This window comes from Lutjanus erythropterus, chromosome 14 (assembly GCF_056507025.1).
Source record: "Lutjanus erythropterus isolate fLutEry1 chromosome 14, fLutEry1.hap2, whole genome shotgun sequence".
Lineage (NCBI taxonomy): Eukaryota > Metazoa > Chordata > Actinopteri > Lutjaniformes > Lutjanidae > Lutjanus > Lutjanus erythropterus.
The window spans coordinates 34,348,314-34,371,909 of record NC_139330.1 but is presented as its reverse complement, the minus strand read 5'-3'; the positions used below and the strand labels follow the sequence as shown (position 1 = coordinate 34,371,909).

At 39.7% G+C, this 23,596-nt stretch overlaps 1 protein-coding gene across 1 annotated transcript in view; it reads left to right on the top strand.

Moving 5' to 3' along the window:
- Nucleotides 1-1,030: 1,030 nt before the first annotated feature.
- The window catches only part of piezo1 (piezo type mechanosensitive ion channel component 1 (Er blood group)), a 112,132-nt gene continuing 89,566 nt past the window's right edge, over nt 1,031-23,596 (top strand). The window contains exon 1 of the mRNA XM_084735178.1: nt 1,031-1,556. Coding sequence (XP_084591304.1) covers nt 1,493-1,556 — 64 coding nt within the window. The 5' untranslated portion in view covers nt 1,031-1,492. The remainder of the gene's footprint in view (nt 1,557-23,596) is intronic.

The following is a 23,596-nucleotide window of genomic DNA, read 5'->3' as shown; positions in this document are numbered from 1 at the left end:
GTGTGGCAGCAAACATTTGGAGTAAGGATGTTAACGATTAACCATTAATCAATTTATTGCCATTAAGAATTTAACCAATTAGAAATGTATTCATTGATGTTTAATCAATAGTCATAGAAGTAACTGTGCCTCATTTGATATTGTTTTGTCTGCAGAGCCATTTGTTAAATAAGGACAATTACACTTTGACTTAAAATGAAAAAAGACAAAAGAAAAATAAAAAAAATAGGAAGAAAAAAAACCCAAAACAAAAAAACAAACAAAACAAAACCCAGAAACAAACAAACAAACAAAAAAAATGAAAATAAGGAAAATAAAATGTGTTATTTATCTTATAAATTATTAATGATTAATCAATTGTTAGCATTTTCAACTATTGGTTCAGGAAAACAAAATTTACAATGCTAGTTTGGAGAGGTGACCGTGACATCAACAGTTAAAAGTAACTAATACTCTGAGTAGTTCATGTGACAAATACTTTATACTTAATATACTTAGATATACTTAAGTATATTTCTAACACCAGTACTTTGTAAATGAGTAATATTTTAGCAATGTAACAATTCTTGTAGTTGAGTACAGATTTTAAAGTACTCCTCCACCAACCACTTACACTGTTGCCTTCACTGGCGCCATATATATAATATAACATAACATAATTTTTTTTTTACAGTGTTTCTTATTCCACTAGAGGGCGCCACTGACACAACAATGACATTTAATTTGTTGTCAGCGCAGGCAGGACCTATTTGTGGCGCCAGCATCGATTGACGTAGTCACGTCAGAAATGCAAATCCACAGCCTGAACACGCCAGAAAGTTTGACCCATGTCAGCACTGCTCCAAATATAACACGTGTAATTATTTTTTATGGATTTCTTTGCTGAGTGAGCTCACACCTTATACACTTATAAACTGTGTGATTAAACACAGAGAGTAAACAGTAGAGCAGATAATCAGGCTGTGCAGTGAAGTTGGAGTAATAGTGTGTATTTGCAGCAGCAGCAGCAGCAGCAGCAGGGAGGTGACCAGCAGTCAGCAGCAGCAGCAGTCAGTCAGTCAGTGAATAGCTCCTCTATGAACGCCCTTCAGACTGACTGCCTGTGAATCACATTTTCCACCTACAACACTGTTACTTCAGACTGGGCCCCTCCACAGGAACACATGCTACAAACCCTTTTCTTTCTCGCCGATAGCTTCACTGAGACGAGTCGATCTGCTGCAGCTGCGCGTCAACACAGAGGAGATCAATACTATCGACTATTGGAAACTTTTGTTTCAACTTCTGCACTTTTCCTCAGAAGTTTTGTTTTTTGTCTTTTTGATGGGAGATCATGAGCGGATATCGGAATAATGGATCGATTCCTCTGTCACGTTTAATCAATCAGCTCCGATGGAGCCGTTTAAACCAGCGGGCCGGCGTCTCCGCCCGGATCTATGGTAGTTATTGATCCATCTGTTGATTATCGGAGTGAGTATCGATCCGCGCTGACATGGATCTTCAGGTGGTTGTCTGGCTCTTCTATTGCTTTCTGCTGCCCACCGTGCTGCTAACAGGTAGGTCCACTAACTTTGTTAAATATAAAAGTAACGATCAACATGTGTCAAACTTTGTTGCACTAACGATCCGCTCGTGTGTCCGCTGCCGTCAGCTCGTATCGTGCTGGGTGGTAACTGCTGCAGCAGCTGGAGGGAAAACTGTAAAAAGTTTGCGAAGACTTTCACAGTTTTCCAGCGTTTCTTTGGTGTCTGTTCACTGCAGCGGTACGAGTCCAGACAAAGTGACTGTAAATGATACACTGATGACTTCATGTGTCCTCACCACACCTCATGTACAGTACATGAGGAAGTAGCTGTAAGTTAAGTTTTTAAAATAAAATCTCAGTCTGGGTTTTGCGGTCTCTCCCCATGGTGTGAAGTTGTTGGGAGCGGGTGAAGCTGTGGAAAAAAAAACTGAAACTAATCCTTTAAGTGAGATCACTGTTTGTTTTGGAATACAAGCCGAATGAAGGATGACTCCAAACCAATTCAGCAGGATGGAAGTTAATTTATAACAAGTGTGAGCGTTGGCTGGTGAGCAAAGAAATCCTAAAGTGTCTGATTTTTGACACAGGGTTCAGGCAGGGATAACTGTGCGCGCCCTGCAGCCAAAATTGCAAGTGAACCGTGAAGTCTTATCTTTGTTTAAAACAGAAACGGTGGGGTCTGGTGCACAGAATATTGTTTAGTGTAAATCCTGTTAATCAGAGAGATGACTCTGAACATATGACCTGTCAGCCATGCTGCAGTGCACTGCGGGTCACAGTCTGGTGTGTGAGGTGGTTTCAACTTTTTACCTTTACTTCCAACATTTTAACACAAATATCTGTACTTTCTACTCCTTACATTTTCAAAACAGGCTTGTTACTTTAGTTTTAATGCATTTGAGGAGAATTATTGATTACTGTTATTTTGCATCATTATTTTGTCCTCCACCTTCCATCATCAAGACGGATTTCACCTTAATTGGATAGAACAATAACACATAGAAAAGATGATTTCTTGGTTTATCCATCAGTGCATATCACTCATGACAGAGGTAACAAGACGAAAAAAGGACATAAGATGAAAAGATCTAATAATACGAAAAACAACGTAAAATACTTACATTGACAAAACACAGCCTAAAAGGTACAATAAGACAAAAAGACGTAACAAGACGAAAAAGACGTAAGACAACATAAAAAATGCAACAAGATGAAAAAGTTGCAAGAAGATTTAAAAAAAAACAATGTAAAAGGCTTAATATGACAAAAAGATGTAACAAGACAAAGAAAGGTGTAAAAAGATGAGACAAACTAGTGAGGGACGCTCAACCTGGGACGAGACAAGACAAGACAAATAACAACATACAAGAAGAAGAGACAAGATGGAACACTAACAAGATGAAAAAGACACAACAAAACTCAACAGGACAAAAAAGAAGTAAGAAGACAAAAATAACATAAACAACATAACAAGACAAAAGAGATGTAAGAAAACAAAAGACGTAACATGATGTAAAAAGACATAAAAGACTTTTTCACTTTTACTTGAGTAAAAAAAGTTAAAATTGTACTTTTTCTTTTATCAGTCATTACTTCAGTACTAGTGAGCTAGTTTAATTTACAGCAATGCATCATGGTCTATAAGATCATCTTATGTTTGTAGTGTGGTTGACCTATGAGAACTACATATCTCCAAAAAGTCAACTTTAATGGGATCAAGAAAAACAGCCTTTTTTCAGCTTTGTGACGGAGCATTTTTTAACTGGTCCATGAGGGTTTTTAAAGAGTTTATTTAGTTTAAGAAGGAGAACTTTCTCAACCAGCAGAGGAACATTTAATCCTTCAGTTACCACAAACATTCACAAGTACCTCATCTGGGAATAATGGGTTTCACTGGATAGGGAAAAACTGTAATCTGAAAAGTAACTAGTAACTAAAGCTGTCAGACAAATGTAGTGGAGTAAAAATTTGTAGTAGAGGTGTAGAAGTATGAAGTCCTCTTCCATGGAGGCCGCCATGTTGCACCGCCATGTTTCTACAGTAACCCAGAATGGACAAACCAAACACTGGCTCTCAATATCAACTCATGCTTTTTTTGTGTGTTTTGCTGCCATCATAGATTCTTCAGCAGGGGGGAGATAAAACACAAAGTTTACCAGTGCTTAAGCAGGATTCCCGCCTTTTTTAAACCAGGAAGTGTGACGGGGGTCCTTACGGTATAGCTAACCATTGTCATGCCAACAGACTGTTGACAGAAATCTGGGATATGACTTTAAAGGGCCAACAGTTTCATAAAAACATGATTTTAAAACTAAAATGGTTATAACAGCACATTTTAAACCTATGCTATCAGTAGGTATTGTTAGTTTTAGATTTTTACAGATTTTAACACATTTTTAAATTGTTTAAATGTGTGAATTCTTGCCTGGGACAAGGCTGCTTTTTTTTAAATGAAGTGAACTAAAACATTTCATAAATTACATGTATTTCATATATATATAAATCCCTAAAGAATATAAGAATATCAAGAATATTATTATTATATTATTATCAAGAATACATGCGCTATTTCCTACACACTTGGTCTATAAAGAAAACATTCACCACATTTCATGTGGATGTCCAGTCAGTGCTGATGGTAAATGAAGTTAACTGAAATAATACATTTCTTAATGTGTGTTCTGTTGACCAAGAAAGCTGCCTACATGTACCAGAATGCACTGTGTACAAGCTTTTGGTGCCCATGCCCTTGTTGTTGGGTATCACCACCTTATAGACCCTTTTGCAGCCAACATCATCGCACATTTCAGCAACAGAAGTGTCGGTCTCCCCCATCATCCAGACAAGTTATCAAGCTGCAAAGGTTGAATTAAACATTTCACCGGCACCAAAATCACCAAAATGTCTGTTTGTTGAGTAAATGATTCTTCAGCATCGATATCAGTTGTTCAAAGGTCCAACAGGATTGTGACTGTTTCAAAGTAACCAGTGGCGTCTACAGCTGCAAGCTATTAAATATGTTGACTGGACTGAGGACGCGATCAAACCTGCTCGTGTTTGCAGCGGCCCATTGACAAGCTGTTGTGGTCCGCTGTACTTCCATTGCCAAAATGCGCTTGCATCTGTCTCAATGTTTACAAAGTGTAAAAGCATCTATATCCTATAGCTATTATTTGTTGGTCAGAACAGCATTAGGTGAGAAAAATACTCACCTAGCATGTCTCCTGGCTGCCCAGAGGAGGAGGAGAAAAATCCAAGATGACATCGCCTGTAGTTCTTCCTGACATTACAATGACATCAGCGTGAATGCAGAAAAAAAAAGATCAAATTTTGCAGCAGAACTTTTTGGTCAATATAGCACACACTGAGGAATGTACTGCTTCAACTGACAACGTTTCCTATCAACAGTGACTGAACATCCACATGAAAAATGCCAAAATTTCCCCTTAAAACTGCAGTTTGCTCCTAATTCACTGAGTGTGGACGGGCTGAGAACATGCCACTGACTCACCCTGTGTTATGTTTTCATGGTGGCCTATCAGAATGGATGCTGGGATTACTTTGCTGCAGATCCCACAGCTGACCCCAGCAGCTTTATAGGCCTCTGTCTCATCCACAACAAGTTAATACCTGCAGTTGTGTGGTAAAAACAGCTCTGTGTAGAATTTTTCACAGTGTTTATAAGTATTCTGTCTCTTTTAGGACATTTCACATGTTAAGTCACAGCTGACGGCTCCAGAGAGCTTACATGAAACTTGGACTTCTAGTGAGAAATGGTGGCTAATAGCAACCCTGACACTAACCAGAGCCACACCAGCAAGGTGTGAGCCCTGTTTCCTGTCCGTCCTGTGTTTAACCACAGCAGACGCTGAGTTTAACCCGCCAGTTGTACTCTTAAGGCTTTTTTTAGACTCGCTGACTGTGATGCGGTGCGAGGAGATGTCCAACCCTGTGCAACATGAATGAATCTTTTCCAGGGCATTGTGGGATAGCAGGCAGCGTGGACCTGTGATGTGGAAAAGAAGGAGTGGTCCAAAGTTTAAAAAAAAAGTAATTAAGGGTGAGGTATGCTGGGAGTTTAGAGATTTGTCAAAAACTAACAAAGGAAAAGTGATGGCCGAGGAAATTTGGTCTATAACAGCCATGGAAACATTCCTGTGGAAGGAAAGATGGTTATTGTAGTTTTCTGAGATTCCTCTGGTGTATCACCTTTCCCTCCAACATCATAAAGCACCCATTCTCATTTCATTTATTTGTGTGTGTGAATATGTATTCTTTAAGGATTTATATATATGAAATATATATCATTCATGAAATGTCTTGATTTGTTTTAATTTTTTTTTAATTTCTTAACTTGCTCTGCACCAGGAAATGGCCTTGTCCCAGACAAGAACTCACAACTTCAAACAATTAAAAATCTGTTACAACACTACAATCTACTTTGTTCTAAAAATATTTTTTTATGAAAATGTTGGCCATTTAAAGTTGTGTCCCAGATTTCTGTCAACAAAAACATGATTTAATCAAGGACCCCTGTCTCACTTCCTGGTTTAAAAAAGACAGGAATACTGTTCAAGAACTGGTAAACTTTCTTTCTTTTGACAAATGTCAACAACATGTCAACTCTGTAGCCCTTCTAAATCAAAGCTGAATAAGAATTATGGTTTAAAAATGTGTATTTGATTAATATTAAGAGAACTCTGAGACACTTTAAAAATAAAATGGCTGTGAAATGAAAAAAAAGCAACATTTTGTCAACTTGGTCAGATTTTCCATCTGACAGAGATGGAAATGTAATCACCAGGGGGTTGGCCCGTTACAGTGTTCAATAGCCAAGAGTTCGATCTTTAAAAATACATTTTCCAGCATCAGTGAAGAGTCAAAGTCAAATCCCCCTCAAAATACATTTTTGTCACAATTCTCAAGAACGAGAGAAACACAATTCAAGATTGTATCAACACACACATCAGTGAAAGAAAGAAGTGGTAGAGATAGGGTTGAGCAATTCTTTTCACTTCCAGTAAATATTACATGCTGTATATTTCACCCTCATCTGGCAACTATTTTATTAGTTCTGTTTTTATTATTAATATTTTTTCACAGAGCCTGGAATAACTGCTGTTTATAAATGCTGTTTATAACTGCTGTATGAATCATTTTCAAGAATCTTGTTGGAACTAAAAGTAATTCAGCACAATGCCACAGTAAATATCAGTCATTATATGTGAGGTCAACTTTCTTCCAGATGTTAGAAACCGTGTTTGAAGTAAACACATGGGTCTGCTGCAGAGGCGTCTTATATCTGATCTACACACACACACACACACACACACACACACACACACACACACACACACACACACACACACACACACACACACACACACACGTATTTGTGGAGGCAGAGAAAGCAGAGAGAGAGAGAGAGACAGAGAAAGAGTGTCCTGACAGGATGTCACTAGCTAGAACTTGCAACAGTTCATATTAGTTTCTTCTGAGTCAAAGGAAGTGAAACATGGCAGTGAAGTTGCCAAAACAAAACAATGACACACACACACACACACACACACACACACACACACACACACACACACACACACACACACACACACACACACACACACACAGTCTGCAGCTAGCAATAAAAGAAATAAATAAAAAGCCTAATAAAGTACTGAAGAGTGATTTATTCGTAACTTCATTGCTGATGTGTTGATCAGTGTGAAGACTTTTTAATCTAATGGTTACAAGTGATTAGGACCTGACTGATACTGGATTTTTGGGGCAGATGCCAATACCAGTATTAAAGTATGAAAAAAAATCAATGTACAGAATATTCTTTACACAGGATATAACATATAGAATATAGAATATATACAGGCAGACATTTTTTTGCTCTGATCCTTAAAAAGTGTTGATTGTAGCAATGATATATAATGGAGGCAGGATATTTTACAATTTAACAATAAACTTTATCCTCCAAAAATGACATCAGACACTGAAACAGTAGATATTATATGTTTTTAATAATTATAAATAACTATAAAAAAATGTATATATAAAACCTGAATAATGAAATACGATTCAAATAAACATAAATCCCTGCCTATAAAGCTAAAAAAACAAAAGAGACTGTAAAAAGCCAGTATCAGGCTGATAATATCAGCCTCTACATCAGAATCAGAATCAGAATATCTTTATTGTCATTGTAACATGTACAAAGAAATTCAAATACCCAACCAGTCAGTGCGTCATTTAGTCGTATAAAAATTAGAAAGGGGCAAAGTAAATATCTAAATAAATAGTGTCAAATAAATAAGATATAAAAAACAAACACACAATCATACCTTCTGTCATCTGTGAAATTTCACGACCCTTATTGTACAAGCAGCATGTATTATGTTTTGGTTTTATTGAGTGTGGTTATTGCTGTGGGGTAGAAATTGTCTCTGAGTCTATTTGTCCTTGTTCTGACTGATCTGTACCGTCTGCCTGATGGCAAAGTTCAAACAGGAAGTGACCAGGGTGCGAAGTGTCCTTTATAATGTTCATGGCTTTTTTGAGACAGTGAGAACCGTGCAGTTCTTGTGGAGTGAGGAGAGGGCAGCCGACGATCTTCTGGGCCGTGTTGATGACCCTCTGGAGCGCTTTCCTCCACGTGAAACCTGAATATTATACTTGAATAAGAAGAGGCAAATTTTGTTATTGCTTTCTATAAAAATAGAATAATCCAGCAACCCTTGAACACACCCATCCATCTGTATATCTTTCCATCAACAACCGCATGACACACACTAACCCTGTAAAATCCCACTTTAAGTGGGTGAGATTTACAGATTGATATCCAATCGTTGTTGTTTTGGCATCTTTACTGCCTTACTGTGTAATTCTACTGTGTCATATACACTTTTGTCACCTCTATATTAAAATACTGAAAAGACTGAATGATTTGTTTTTGTTTCACCAGAACACAGAGAGCAGGTTGCAGTAGTTTTTCCAGCTCTGCATTAGCTGTGTCTTTTCTGACTGTTGATTTGATGGTTAGGGCACTAATCCACAGTATGTAGCCCAAGAGGCACAGGGGGGAAAAAGTCCAAAAACCACTCAGTTTAAAACAATAATACATCTGACAGCCATGGCTGCCAGTCAGGAAACACACATGTGCAGTTTTCACCAGTGGGACTGCTGAACTATTCTCTGCACATTTTGCCACAAAGGAGAGGAAATCCCCACGTGTCTCCATTTGTGTCGTACCTCATGTCGCCTGTGTAGTGGGTTTGGATCTTACAGTTGTGGTGGACACTTTTGCTTCTTTCGGTTTTACTTTCAAACAAATGCTCGACACAGACAGACTGGTTAACTTGGGGATGTGGTTGACACGTCTGGTTGCGTGAGAGCTTGTGGCTGAGGCCTCTCTGGATGCTTTGATGAGTATCAAAATGATTTGAGGCGTATGCTATGGCTGTCACAGTCACCACATCTCAGCCCAGCTGAACTATGGGAAATTTTGGAGGGGTTGTCTTTGGTAGGAATGCTGTTCATCCCTACAGTTGAGTTCCACACACTGACAAGAACCACTGAAGGCTTTTGGTGTAACAACATCTGACAAAGACTCTCTGTTGGGTTTTCTTTGACTGGTGGTGGTGATGTTGTACCCGCAAGTGCAAACAAGAAAAGACACGAAAATATTCAATTGAATATAAGTAGTAGGTGGCCACCTGCTCTGTCTCTCTATCAGCTGAGGGATCCCTGGTCAGAAAAAGCTGAAGACCCCTGCTCTGTGCAGTTGGCAGAGGCATTATTGTTTGCACCTATTGATAGGGATTTAATGGAGATAAATTAAAAACTAATTTCATGAAGGAGAAGTTTATAGATTTTGGTTTCAGTTTTTCATGCCGTTGACAGTCAGGTCTGGAGGCATTATGTTTTCAGGCTGTCCATCCATCTGTCCCTCCGTCTTTCTGTCTGTCCCAATCTTATGAATGTGATATCTCAAGGTCTTGAGGGAATTTCTTTGGCACAAAAGTCCACTTGGATGCATGGGTGAACTGATTAGAATGTAGTGGTCAAAAGTCACCCTGACCTCACAAAACATAACTTGCTGAGCTAATTATGACACAATTTCACACAAATGTCTGACAGGGTAAAATGATGACATTTTATATACAAAAGGTTATAGGTCAACTTCACTGTGACATCATAATGTCCAGCTGTCTTTCAGTCCTCTGTCCTCCTCTGTAAAAATAGTCTCTAAGTGAAGACAGCATGTTTCTACCTGGAAATGATTCACTAGAATCACACGTCAATATAGCGTTAACTTCCATTTCACCAAAAAATGCACTTAAAAAACACTTAATACTACACTACATATATTATATGAGTCTGGACAGACATGGATGTAAATGGCAACTTGAGAGGTGGTAATTCTAGTTTTTGCAAAGCTGAGGTTTTATTGTTGGAACAGTTTAATAATGAAGACGTTTAGCTGTCTATTAAAACTCATTTAGACCATATCCTCATTTCAATGGAATTTTAATGACTATAGATACAAGTTGTAACAGTTTTTACAGCATCTCCTGAACACATTTCTTGGCAAAAGTGGTTAAAGGTAAATTCCCTCATATAGGGGAGAGTGGGGTAAGATGATGAAGTGGGTAAGTTGACCAGCACCTTGTTTCCAGGAAGCTGCACATGTGACCATAAATTCAGGAAGAATCCATCATTTCAGGCTGTGATGGTGTGATAGATACATGATAGATAATGTACGTGTAGCAGACATGTCGGTGATTTGTCAGTGTATAAAATGTGAAATATTTTAGCTTAGCAAGATTAGCCAGCTTTGCAAAACTAGGCTGTTTTTTCCTAAAATGTGGGGCAAACTGAGCTGGTGGTTCAATTTAAAACCATTATAAGGTTCTGACATTAAGTTTCTGAAGCATAATATGGTATTTTAATGTAGTATTTCATAACTAGGTTGGCTTCTTAAACACTGCAGTAAAGCTACCATCCATACACAGACAAGAAAAAAGCCAACTGGGGCTCAACACCCCTTTTTCATTAGCATTAGGATTTAGGATTGTTTGACCAACGCTGGCAGAGAGTGGCGTTGGCATGGGTACCAGAACCGGAGCCAGGCGAGTGGGCAAGTGAGCCTGGCTCAGCCTCTAGAGACCAAAGAGGACACTGGAAGCTGCAGTTAGTGGCTGTCTAGATTATGATCATAACTAATGTAATCATAACAAAAGCATGTACACAGCTGTCCATGTTTATGACAGCGGTTTTTAAGTGAATTGCACTCTGAAACAGGACGGCAAATTGTAAAACATACAAAATCTGACATAATAATGTTGCTATAATCTTTACTTTTTGATTTTTATGTTGTTTAAGTTAGCTTAAAAAAAGAAATATGACTAATTGTAATAGGAAAATGTATTATTCAATTACTTAAGATTATTTTTTAAATTAGGCTCAGACGGTCAGTTTAGCCCCAGACGCTTCAATTTAACCACAGACTTGGAGCAACTTCCCCTAGCATGGGGCAAGTTGAGCCACAGGTGGTCTTTCTTTTTTTTCCAAAGTCATATTTTCAAGGCCCTCTGTCATAGATGAAATCTTATCATTTCAACTGACAAAAGACTTGGGCTGAACAATTAATCAAAATTTTTTTGAAATCAAAATGTGACCTGTGGCAATTTTGAAATACCTCTATATGAGCTACATGCAAAATGTGTGTCAAACTACCATTTTAAATTAAATATTATGCTTCAGAAATAGTTCAGCCCTATAAAAGACCTTCTGAAGTCAGGGTAAATGCTTTCATTCTACGTCCATCTCATTTTTCCTTCTCCTTGAGGACAACGTAAAAACCGGTCCGTGGTACCCCACTCTCCCCTACATTACAGTGTAATTGCTGCCATATGACTTGTTTACTTTGGCGCACAACCCAGACTGGTCTATGGAAATATTGCACTGACATGATGTACTGGATTGGTGCTGATGTTGACAACATCAGTGAAACAGAAGACGACCAGTTTGCATATAATCCTGTTTCTTAGTCACTGTTGTTAAACTGCACAACACAACTTCAGCAGACTTGTAGAACAACAAGTTAAAATATACACAAGCTTCAAAAGAATGTGTGTGTATGAATGTCTGTAATTTGTTTGTTCCACTCAATTTCAAGTGAAAAAGACAAAAGGGCTCTGGTGCTGGCATTTAGCCTGATTTTGCATACCAGAATGGAGAAAATTGGACGTGGAGGCTTTATGTCAAATATCAAATATCAAATTAAAAAGAAAAAGCAGCCTGTTTGACTAGCAGAGTGTTGTGGTGTGTGTGTATTGTTGCTAAGCCAGTGAGTCAGAGCGATTCCACAGCAGAGCAGTTTAACAAGACTTCACGGCTCAGTGAGAAATACTCAGAGAGAGTGTGAGCAGTGGGGTTTGTGGGAGAGGAGGAGGGATGAGTGCAGATGCTTCAGACGGAGGGAGGGCAGAGATCTGATCATCAGAGGAACAGTTCCTCACAGCACCATCAGGAGAACGAGCTGCAGCTCTCCTGACAGAACTCCTAATGATATTAAACTCCACAACCTTTTCTTGACTTTGCGGAGCGGAGTAAGATTTTCCTACGTGCCGGCCTATTTTTCCTCCTCAGTTTTTAATGGTGAAGACATGCTGTTGCATGTTTGAGCCAGCGTGCTGAGAGCGTGGCACGTTTAGAGGGTTCAGAGCCAGGACAGTGTCTGCTCCAAGGCTCTGACTGGCCCCATCTGTAATGGAGCATTAACTCATGGAAGATCTGACCACTAAAGTGACTTTCTGGGAAACGTAGATGTCATGTAAACGTGTAAAGCGGGACAAAAGATGTTTAATTACACTACACTAGGGACGGGTGAACAATGGTCAGGGACTGGCAGGTTTCTCACAAATCCAACACCAAATCTGGACATCTGTAAGTGAACATACTGTAAACATCCTTTAGTGAAGAATGTCATCTATTGTGCCGAGCTCCACGCTTCCACCAAACTGTTTGCCAAATACTTTTGAGACGCTGGCTGCAGCCGACAGTTCCCACACAATATTAACCACGTGATCTGAATGTACTTCTAGCTTGATGTTAGTGTGGACTGGCAGTGCTTGCAAAGTCTGCAGTTAGGAGACTGAAATAGTGGAGTGAGAAGAGGTCACACAGATCCCTGCCAGGCAACAGATGGTGAAGCACCTACTGCAATACCACCACACTTGCCTGAGATTTACAAAGTTCTGCCAGCATTAACACAACCTCCAAATACATTGTCCCAAGCTGAAAGGAGATTTCAAACTGAAGCAGTCGATCACTTGTGGCTACTAACGTTAAGAAGAGTGAGAAGTCTGCTGTCAGTGGTCGTATAAAACAGAGAAGTCAGAAAATAGAATTACTGCCTCACAGTTGTTTGTCTCCACCAACCAGTCAAACTACAGTTTACATTCATGTCTGTTCAGAATCATAGACTTTGAAGGAATTTAATACAGAATACCACTATAGTGAGAGTGAGAAACATGGTGTCTTCACTTAGAGACTATTTTTACAGAGGACAGAGGATTGATAAAGAGCTGAACATTATGATGTCACAGTGAAGTTGACCTTTGACCTTTTGGATATAATATGTCATCACCTCATCATTTTATCCTATTAGATATTTATGTGAATATTTGTTATAATAAGCATATTAATTATTGAGTTTTTAAGTTTAGTTATTGTCTATATTCAATAAAAAATGTAATTACTAGGAGGATGACCCGTGACAAGGTTTAATAGCCAAGAGTTTGATTGTTAAAATATATTTTCCAGCATAATTGAAGAGCAAAAATCTAAACCCCTCAAAATACAGGTTTGTCACAATTCTCAAGAATGAGTGAATATAATATAATATAATGTAATATAATATAATATAATAAAATGTGAAGCTTGAAACAATTCCAGTAAAAAAATATTCACAGTTCACCCAAAAATGAAAATTCAGTCATCACTCACCCTCATGCTGATTGGAGGTCAGGTTTAGGTTTTTTTTGTACACAAAACACTGCTGGAGTTTTCATAGGAGAGCAATCTCCCAAACAATGGAGGTGACCAGTTTTTGGAAAAAAAACAACAACAAAAAACCAAACATAAATGGCTCCATACTGCTCGTCTGGTGTAATCCAGTCATTTCCACCATGTTTTTGGCCTGAACCTTCACTGTAGATCCTTAGCTTGGAGCCATGTTCATATGCTTGTTCACACCATATGAATTGTGTGTGTGTGGTGTAACAATGTGAAGGTGCAAATGAACAGCTTGTTGGGGCTTTAGGAGACTTGGATTACACCAGACAAGCAGTAAGAAAGCACTTTATTCTGGGTTTTTTGGTAGCTTTTTTATGTTTGAATGATACAATCACTTACATCATTTGGGAGATTCTGCAACACTGTTCTTCTGTGAAACTCCAGCAGTGTTTTGTGGACTAAAAAACTAAACCTGACCTTCAATCGGCATGAGGGTGAGTAGATAATGACTGAATTTTTGTTTTTGGGTGAACGATCCCTTTAAGATATCCCCCCTGAGAAAGACTCAGCACTGTGAAAAGTGGGAGTGGAGTATCTTCAGACAGAAGTGAATAACCTGTGTGGAGTGTGTTTGTGTGTTTGGTTCTGTTGAGTCTTCTCAGTATCATGGACTTTCCTGCACTCTGACAACCTCACACACTTTGACTGTGAAACCATTTTCCTCTCTGTGGTCGGACAGGTCAAAGGACATATTTCATGGAATGTTTCTCATACCTGCAGGGCTGCTAACTAGTGGATGTTGGTGAGTGGAGTGGAACCTGATATACAGTGCTGGTATCTGGACCACTGAGCAGGTCGTGACATTCAGATGAAGTTGCCTATCGAGCCAGTTTAACCTGAGCAGATGCAGTGTAAGTGCAGGTCACACAACCGCTGAATATCTGCTCTCTGCTTGGCTGAGTGTAGAATTTAAAGGCAACTGAAAGGTGAGTCAGGTCAGGGCTGGAGAATGGTGTTGCCTGTCGGAGGGCTCAGTAGATTTATGACATTATGAATACTGGGCTTCCAAGGGGAACGCTCCCCCAACACATTTTACTGTGTACTGATGAAAAAGGAATGTCTTAACTGGACTAAGGGTGGTGATCAAGCCCCTAACTTTGGTGGCCAATGTACATTTTTGGCATCCCATGTAAACTTATGTTAAACAGAAAATGCAATTTAAAGGGGCCGTTCACTCCAAAATTGAAAATACACATTTTCCCCTCACCTGTAGAGCTATTTATCCAGATAGTTTTGGTGTGAGTTTCAGAGTTTTGGAGATATCGACCATAGAGAAGTCTGCCTTCTCTCCAATATAATGGGACTAAATAACACTCAGATTGCGGTGCTCAAAGCATCAAAAAATACATTTGAAAAGTTCAAAACTAGTGTCTGTTTCCAGAAATTATGATCCGGTTACTCAAGATAATCCACAGACCTTGTTGTGAGCAGTTTCATGTAGGATCTTTCTAGCAGAAAGAAAGTAGTTCTGGTTGATTCTGCTGCAGGAAGAAAGTAGTTCACAGCAAGGTCTGTGGATCATTTTGAGTAACCAGGTCATAATTTATGAAAAAAAAAGTTTTTTTTTTTAGGGTCATCTAGTCTTAGCATATTTGAGAAAAGGAAGACTTATCTACGGCCAATATCTCCAAAATTTGGGGGGATAACCTGTCCCTTGAAAACAACTTAACACAGTTTTCCTTAACTGTGACACTTGTATTGTTCACTTTCCCATGAACTGTGATGTGGTGTTTCCTGAAGGCATTGTTTCAGACGAAAAATAAGCTAGACTTCTCGGCAAGTTGAGGAAACAGACGACACACACCACAGTACATTACACCCTTTGATATATCAGATTCTAGACACCTTTTGTGTTTCTGTAAGGATCACGTTAGCGGTTTTAGAGGCTCACTAAAGCCAGACCTCAGTAGCCCCGACATATCTGAGGCTAGTTGGTGAGAAATACTCATTGCTGTGTTCAGAGAATGTTGAACCTAAAGGTGCAAAGGAATCAGGATGTTAGTGGAACAAATGTAGTATACGACAGCCACAGAGTAACTATTTTGGTTAATGTTGAACCCTGGATTAGCTTTAGCCAGAGGAAAGGAAAAGTTCAAAATAAGATCTCGTCCTTGTCTACCTCAGGGGTCTGCAACCTGCAACTTTTGTTTTGTCTCATCCCAAGACTAATTTGAGCCCAATTCAGGATCTTAAAATGTTCTGTTTTTTGTCTCAGTGCACTGATCTTAAATTTGTTTCGGCAAAAAATCTCCTGCTTTTGTTTTGCTCCTTTTTTTCTCCTAAGGGGAGGTTTATAAGAAACAGATGAGGCTTCAGTATAAGAATCTCATTTATGTCTCATAAGACAAACAAATATTTCCTCTGGGTAGCCTTATAGCCTTTATCCCAAGCCGAGCCACCATCCCTCCATGCAGTGTCACCACCTCCTCCAAAGCAGAGGTACAAACCTGCAGGTTTGTCATGACACACACTGTTTGTATCTCAGACTGTCAGTGATTTGTGATCCACAGTGAAGGTTTCAAAGTTTGGACCTGATTCAAAAGAGTCCAGAATGTCCCATGGAAAAACCTGACATGCACAAACAATCTGAATGGAACTGAAGCGCAGTCAGAAAGGGTCAGAACACAGAGAGACAAATCAGGCCTGATCCAAAAGTTAGCAGACCTGAACAGACCTAAACACCAACGCAGCAGAGTGCCTCTCAAATAAAAGATCATCTGTGGTGGAAAAAAAAGTAGTAGTGTCATTTTTTCCTGCACTTCACAGTCCACACTCTGTTTCACTTTGTATTTTTATTGTTTCAGTGTATTCTGATGCAAACACTGCCATTACATCAACCATGATATGATGCTCCCATTTACAGCATGAGGTACAGACAGAGGGCAATTAAGTCAAGTGGAAAACAATTCATCTCTGTTGACTTTGTATTGCGTGCAGGTGCCTCCTTGTCATTTCCATCCACCAAAGAACATCAGAAAAATGCCTAAAAGCTGCTGTGTAGCGGGATTCACTACCAACAGGGTAAAGAACCCAGAAGTAATTTTTAATAAGCTCCTGAACTGAAAAACCATGACATCAGAGAGAGGTATCAGTAGTGGGATCTGGGCACCCAGTATGTCAAAGTTGCAGTCTCTAATCTGTCCAGACAAACTTTAAAGTTGAAGTTAACAAAGCATGAAAGGCTGGTTTTGATCTGTTAGGTTAAAGGATTATCTTTCAATTAAATAGTTGGAAATATCAGAGTACTTCACCTCATCATTTCTGCAAGAACATCAAGGTGAGAGAAGGTACACTGAGACAGACCAACAATGAGTCTGTCAATATATCTGTCCCTCATCGTTAGACATCGGGTGGTAAAATGATCATTATACGTGCTGAAATCAAGCTGCAACCTCCAGGGTTGAAAAGTGAAGCCAACACATGCCAGAAACTGCAGTTCCTCAACCCAAGTTATATCCAGAACCATTTGAGCCAGTCAATGGTTCTTTGTAAGACTTGTAAGAACCCTTTTTGGAAGAAAGCATTCTTCAAAAATGGTTGAAATCCTTGAAGAACTCTTTCCTCTAGGGTTCTTTGCACCTGTAAAAGGGTTCTCAGTAGAAGCCCCATGTTGGGTTCTAGATAAAATGCCTGTTATATAAAAAAGTTCTCAGTAGAACCCTCTTGTTGGGTTCTAGATAAAACCCTTGGAATATAAAAGAAAAGGGTTCTCAATAGAATCCCTTGGGTTGGTTCCAGATAAAACTGTTGAAATATCAAAGAGTTCTCGGTAGAACCCCCTGGGATGGGCTCTCGATAAAACCCTTGGGATATCAAAGGGTTCTTGGTAGAAACCCTCGAAGAGTTTTATTTAAAACCCTTAGAAGGGTTCACAGTTGAACACCATGGGTGGGTTCAATATGAGACCTTTGAAAGGATTCTTGTTATCACCCTTAGTAGGTGGAAAGCTTCTGAAGTGAACCCACAGAAAGGGTTCTGGGTGGAACCATTTCACAATAGAAGTATTTTCCTTTAGAACATCTCATAGGGGGTTCCAGGTGAAACCTTTCATAGATGGTTCTAGTTATAACCCCTTATGTTGGGTGCTTGGTTGAGCTTAAGGTTTCCAAGTGGACCTTTGATAAAAGGTTCTGCCATGATGCATAAAACATGATATTATTAAAACTTACTGGATGTTGACACGATCAGACACATTTGTCTCCTTCCTTGTTGGCAGTACATTGATTCCACCTACATAGTTAGCAAATTTAATTGATGGAAGCTGTTAAAAATACTACACAACCCTTATCTGATTTAGGATGTAATTGAATGACATCTGACTGAACAGAGTGGCCTGTCAGCTAGAACAGTGCATTTTTTTTTTTGTGGAGACATTGTGTAATTGTGCACTGACCTTGTGTTACAAATGAGCTGCTGGACACACCCATGCTTTGGCGTTTCTTACAGACCAAAGCTAACATGCATGACATGTGAGAACTATACTAACTGATGAAGGACAGATACATGCAGGTGGCTGTATTTGAAAAATACCCCTGGAGGTTCATTTTTAATTAATTTGTGTTAAACTGGTTTTCCATGCACCATTTCCTGCAGAGAGGACAAAACCTGGTGCTATTTCTTGGGGATGTTTAGAAGTACATTGGCCACATGCTGATGTGATGACATCATTATGACATTTACATCAAGAGAAAGTGTGTGTTACATGTGTTACATTATAATTAAAGTAGTCTCACATAGCTAGATGTCTCTCCACAGCGCTCAGCACTGGAGAAAGGTCTGGCTCCACACATACTCATTCTGCTGTAGGGGAAAAACACACCCTGCCGTGTTTGCTTTTCTTTAAATCAATCACAAATGTCTTGTGAGATGCAGGATGCAGTGATGATGCTCCTGCAAAATAGTGCTGAGGGGGAACTTGTTTTAGTGGAACATTTCCCCATCAGGAGGTGAGCTCTGGTATTAAAATGACTACATCACTGGAAGAGATAAGCTAACGGCCGTTAGCTTGTTTACATTTGTACCATTAGCGTCCCAGGCGCTAATTTGCCGTTTTCAGCGTGTGGGTTGCAGCCCGGAGGAGGACTTTGAAAACATAGATAGCAGACGCAGCAAGCCCCTTGAAACAAGTGAACAGTTGCAGACTTATACCAGCTGTGTGCATCTGCTGAGTCAGACTATGAATCCTGCGATTCTCCCCTACAGTCTATGGCAGCATTTTGTTAGCATCTCAGCCCTTGGTTGCACATTGTGGTGCTGATTGTTTTGCCTTCAGCTGCAGATTTGTGTTGTGAGTACACTGTGTGTCGTGAGGATACACCCAAGTTAACTCAGTTTATCCACCACTTTGAAATTAATGCATCAATCAATGTGGGAGAAAAGTAGGCTACTGTATTACTGTATTTAGTACTACAGGCCTGAGGACTTTGGTAAAAAAAAGTCATATTGCGATTGTTTTGACAGAAATTATGATATGTGAGACGATTAGTGGAAATGATGAGTTTTGCATTAAAATTTTCATGTTCACTCAAAAAACCCTATTAAAATCATGATGTAGTGATATTTTTGAGGTCTGAACCATACAAACATCTTTTCTTTCATCTGGAAAACAAGATGTTTAGGTCAGGATGTCTCTGCAGCTCTATAGTACCTCCTTATAATGCTGTTTTCTCATATCTATTTCTTATATCTCAATATTGCTATTTTATTGCAATTGCGATTAATTGTTTAGTCCTATGTTCCAGTATAATAATAATATATGATAGTCTATTTAAGAATTCAGTCTGGTAGAAGTCATTTGACATGACTCTTAATTAATGTTAATCACTGTTGCAGCGGTGCCAGCAGGACAAGGAGTAAAACTTTTTATCTTTGTAAGTTGATGTTTATCTTTGCTTGAAGCTTGTTCAAAAAGTGACAAGATGACCCAAAGCGAGCTGACAAGAACACAAATCAGGCACACAACTCACACAAACTGTGTGAGGCAGGATGTAAGCTACTGATCCACGCCTAGATGCAAAGTTTTTAGGTAGTAGGTGGAGAAATCCACAAAGAGACACCCACAAAGTTTGTACTGTAGTGCTTATGCCATTTAAATACATAACAGCTGTACAATGTAATACATTCCAAAATCCCTGCAAGTAATACTAAAGTTTGTGGTATTTGCTCGGGCCAATTAGAGTTTTTGTTTTTGTGCCTTCATCAGGGCAGATTTCAGCTTGGATGGTGGAAATGTAAAGAGCTAACAGGCAGGTTTCCATATTTTTTTGTCCTTAAGTGACACTTGGCTGCAAGTTTAGACATTTTCCTCTTCCCCATTTGGAATTTTCAGTGGCTCCGGCAGCTGCTGTCAGATCTCTGTCTGATCACTGGCTCCTGTAATCATCGTGTACATGTGCGCCGTGTTTGTTTTTACTGTCATGGAGGCTGGGACCATGGTGGGAACCCTGCAGCTAGCTCACTGTTAACATGCACACACAGGGGACCAATGATTTTAACATCAGCTGCTCATAAATTACCTGCAGCACAGCGGCAACAGACTGTGTAATTACACTGTGTGCGCGTGTGTGTGTGTGTGTGTGTGTGTGTGTGTGTGTGTTACACTCTCAGAAATAAGGGCGCCAAAGGGCCCTACCCGAAGGACTGAGGTTCTACCCAGAACCATTCCCCTTCTGGATAACTCTTTTTTTGAAGGAAGGGTTTGTAACGGGTTCTTTATGAGACTAAGAGTTCCATTAGGACCCTGTTCATCTTAAGAACCTTTTTGGAAAGTTCATGAAAGCTTGTTGAAGAACTCTTTTGTCAAGGGTTCTTTGTACCATAATTTAAAAAGGTTCTCAGTAGAACCCCCCTGTATATAGATAAAACCCTTGGAGAATAGAAAAGGTTGTTGGTAGAACTCTTGAGTGGGTTCTAGATAAAACCACTGGAATGTATAAAGGTGCTGTGTAGAACCCCCTGAGCATGTTCTAGATAAAACCCTTGGAATATAAAATGGTTCTCTTCAGAACCCCCTGAATGTGTTCTAGATAAACCACTGGAATGTAAAAAGGTTTTCTGTAATACTCCCTTAGAGTGTTCTAGATAAAATTCTTTGAATTTAAAAAGGTTCTTGTAGAATGCCCTAAGTGTGTTCTAGATAAGACCACCCTTGGAATATAAAAAAGTTCTCTGTAGAACTCCTTGGATGGGTTCTAAAATTCTTGTAATATAAAAGGTTCTCGGCTGAACCCCCTGGGTGGGTCCTGGATAAAACCCTTGGAATATGAAAAGGTTCTCTGTAGAACCCTCTGTGTGTGTTCTTGATAAAACCTATGGAATATAAAATGGTTCTTGTTAGCACCCTCAGAATGTTGACAGGCTCTGGATAGAACCCACAGAGAGGGTTCTGGGTGGAACCACTACAACCATGGAAGGGTTCTCTGTAGAACCTCTCATAGGCAGTTATTGATGGAACCTTTCACAGATGGTTCTGGGTATAACCCTTTATGTTGGGTTGTAGGAGCTCTGATAGGATTTCCAAGTGGAACCTTTACAAATTGTTCTGCCAGGAAGGCAGAAGGCACCATAGGTTCACCTATGGGAACAACCTGGAGAACCCTTTATGGTTCTAGTTAAGAACTTTATTTCTGAGAGTGTAGAGAGAGGGAGAATGAGTGAAAATTATAAATGTCTGTTTGGCCATTTTCTTTCCACAAAAACAGGAAATCTGGTCAGCGTGGTCTCAACTGCACGCATGCAGGAACGCACACGGATGCACGCACACACACACATGCACGCACGCACACACACACACACACACACACACACACACACAGAATTTTCCATCCCAAAAAAGCTGCGTTGGACAACACCTTCATCACATGGAGCTTCACTGTTCTCAGTTTTGATGAGTTCCACAGCAGACCTTTGTGTATCTCCTCTCTACGTGAGGTGTGGAATAAAACAGACAGAACTGACTGATAGGGTTTCTGACATGGTTCTTATTTCAGAGTAGATTTCAACATGCCTGGGCTTCGTCCTGAATATCTGCATCATAAAAAGACAAGAGGAATGTGAAATCCACATTTTCCAGCCAGTTCACAGCGTATCAACAGTTTCATCTCTTTCAGCCCGGTCTTCTCTGTGAGATTCAGATTTAAGAGTCATTAAAAGTTTTTAAGAGTTGTTTTTAAGGGCGCTCTGCGTAGCTTTCTGCAGCTTGAGCCTCATAAAGCTCAACAACACACGAACAACACAGTATCATCAGACACCCTGAACCTCTGGCAGAGATTAAGAAAGGCAGAAGAGCAGAACATGGAAAGTGAAGCACCACTAAATGGCATTTTCCAGTTTGCATTATTACAATTCTCACATACATAAATAGTGTATGTCAATAAAGATGGGTGACGTGTCTCCATTTCCTCCCACTGTACAAAATGAAGCCGATATATCCCAGATACAAGCTCAGCCTTCTTGTGCTGGTGATGTTGGTGCCAGATTCTGCTCAGTAGTGATCAGAGTTGCAGCTGTGGTATAGAAGTCATGAAGCCTGCTTTTTATATCATCAAATAACTAATTAAAACCAAACTGATCAGAAAAATGAACACTTGAGCAAACTTCTGCATGATAAGAAATACCTAAAATGACAGAAACCATCGTCAGGAGAAATTATTTGTTGTGTGTTTTGATGTTTTAGTTTGGCCCATTTTCCATCTGCTAACATGGAGGGGGTGGGGTTAATGGGCTTTACTGCAGCCAGCCAGCAGGGGGCAACCAAGATGTTCTGGAGCTGTCATGTTGTCCATCTTTATGTATGTCAGTGTTCACATCCTAACAAACCTCATCATCATATCCAGCATCACTGAGCGGCACGGTGGCCCAGTGGTTAGCATTTTCTCTTTACAGCATGAAGGCCTGCAGTTTGAATCCCAGTTCAGTCAGGGGCATTCATCTGTGTGGAGTTTGCCCCCAGTTACCCTCATCCCCAGAGCAAGGTGCTGGGTTAGAACTGGAGCTGGTCCCTGGGCTGCACAGTGGCTGCCCAGTGCTCCTGATACTAGGAAGGGTTAAATGTAGAGACTAAATGTCACTGGATAATTATATGACAATAAAGTTGACCTTTACTCAACATTGAAAGAATTATTGGTCAATTCTCCCTCCTGTTCCTCGTAAACACATAGCCCTCAGTTAGCTCAGCCATCCAGGTACATGCATGAAGGTTGATTGCCAGACCTTTTTCCTTTTGTTGTGTTTTACTCTGTTCCCCTTTGTTTTGTTTCGTGTAGTTGGGTAGGGTTGGGTGATTGGACAAATAATATCAGCTATGCTGTCATTGTCAACACAGTGAATTAAGGATTTATTTTGACCAGACCAACAGTGGTGACTGTTGGGACAGTAGAAAGACAAAGACAGTTTTGGTGAGTTCTACACTGTTATACTGTTGAGTTTAAATGAAGTGTGTTTTATAATGACTTAACATGGCAATTAAACTCATCTTAGTCTGGTAAAAGGAAGAAACTTGGATTCAGGAGTTGTATGGTCATCTTTCTGTTTCATTTCTTGACACATTGTAAGTTTATTTTCTTTATTGGACGTAGGGAGCTTATGTAGCGTACGTGGCAGGACACGAGGAGATGGTGACGAACATCTTGGCTATGGATGAAGCAGGTACACTTCACGTCCCACAGCTATGCCCTTTTTTGGGTGAAAACGCGCATTGTAAAAGCGGCCAATCACTGTGTGTGTCTGTGACAACTCTTCATCACAGATTTGTAAATGACAATAACAAGACAAAAAGTGACAGATGTACATGAAATTCCTGACCTGAAGATTCAGTAAAGGTAGTTCTATGTCAGCTTTGTCCACTTTGATCGAGGCAGACTGAAAGGACCCCTGTTTTTCGCTGATCGTTGATCTGCAAAGACACAACACAAACTGCTAACCTAACAGACCAGAGTATCTGGGCTCCTGGAAGCTAAACACGGTTTTCTTATTTTAAGTGTTTAATCA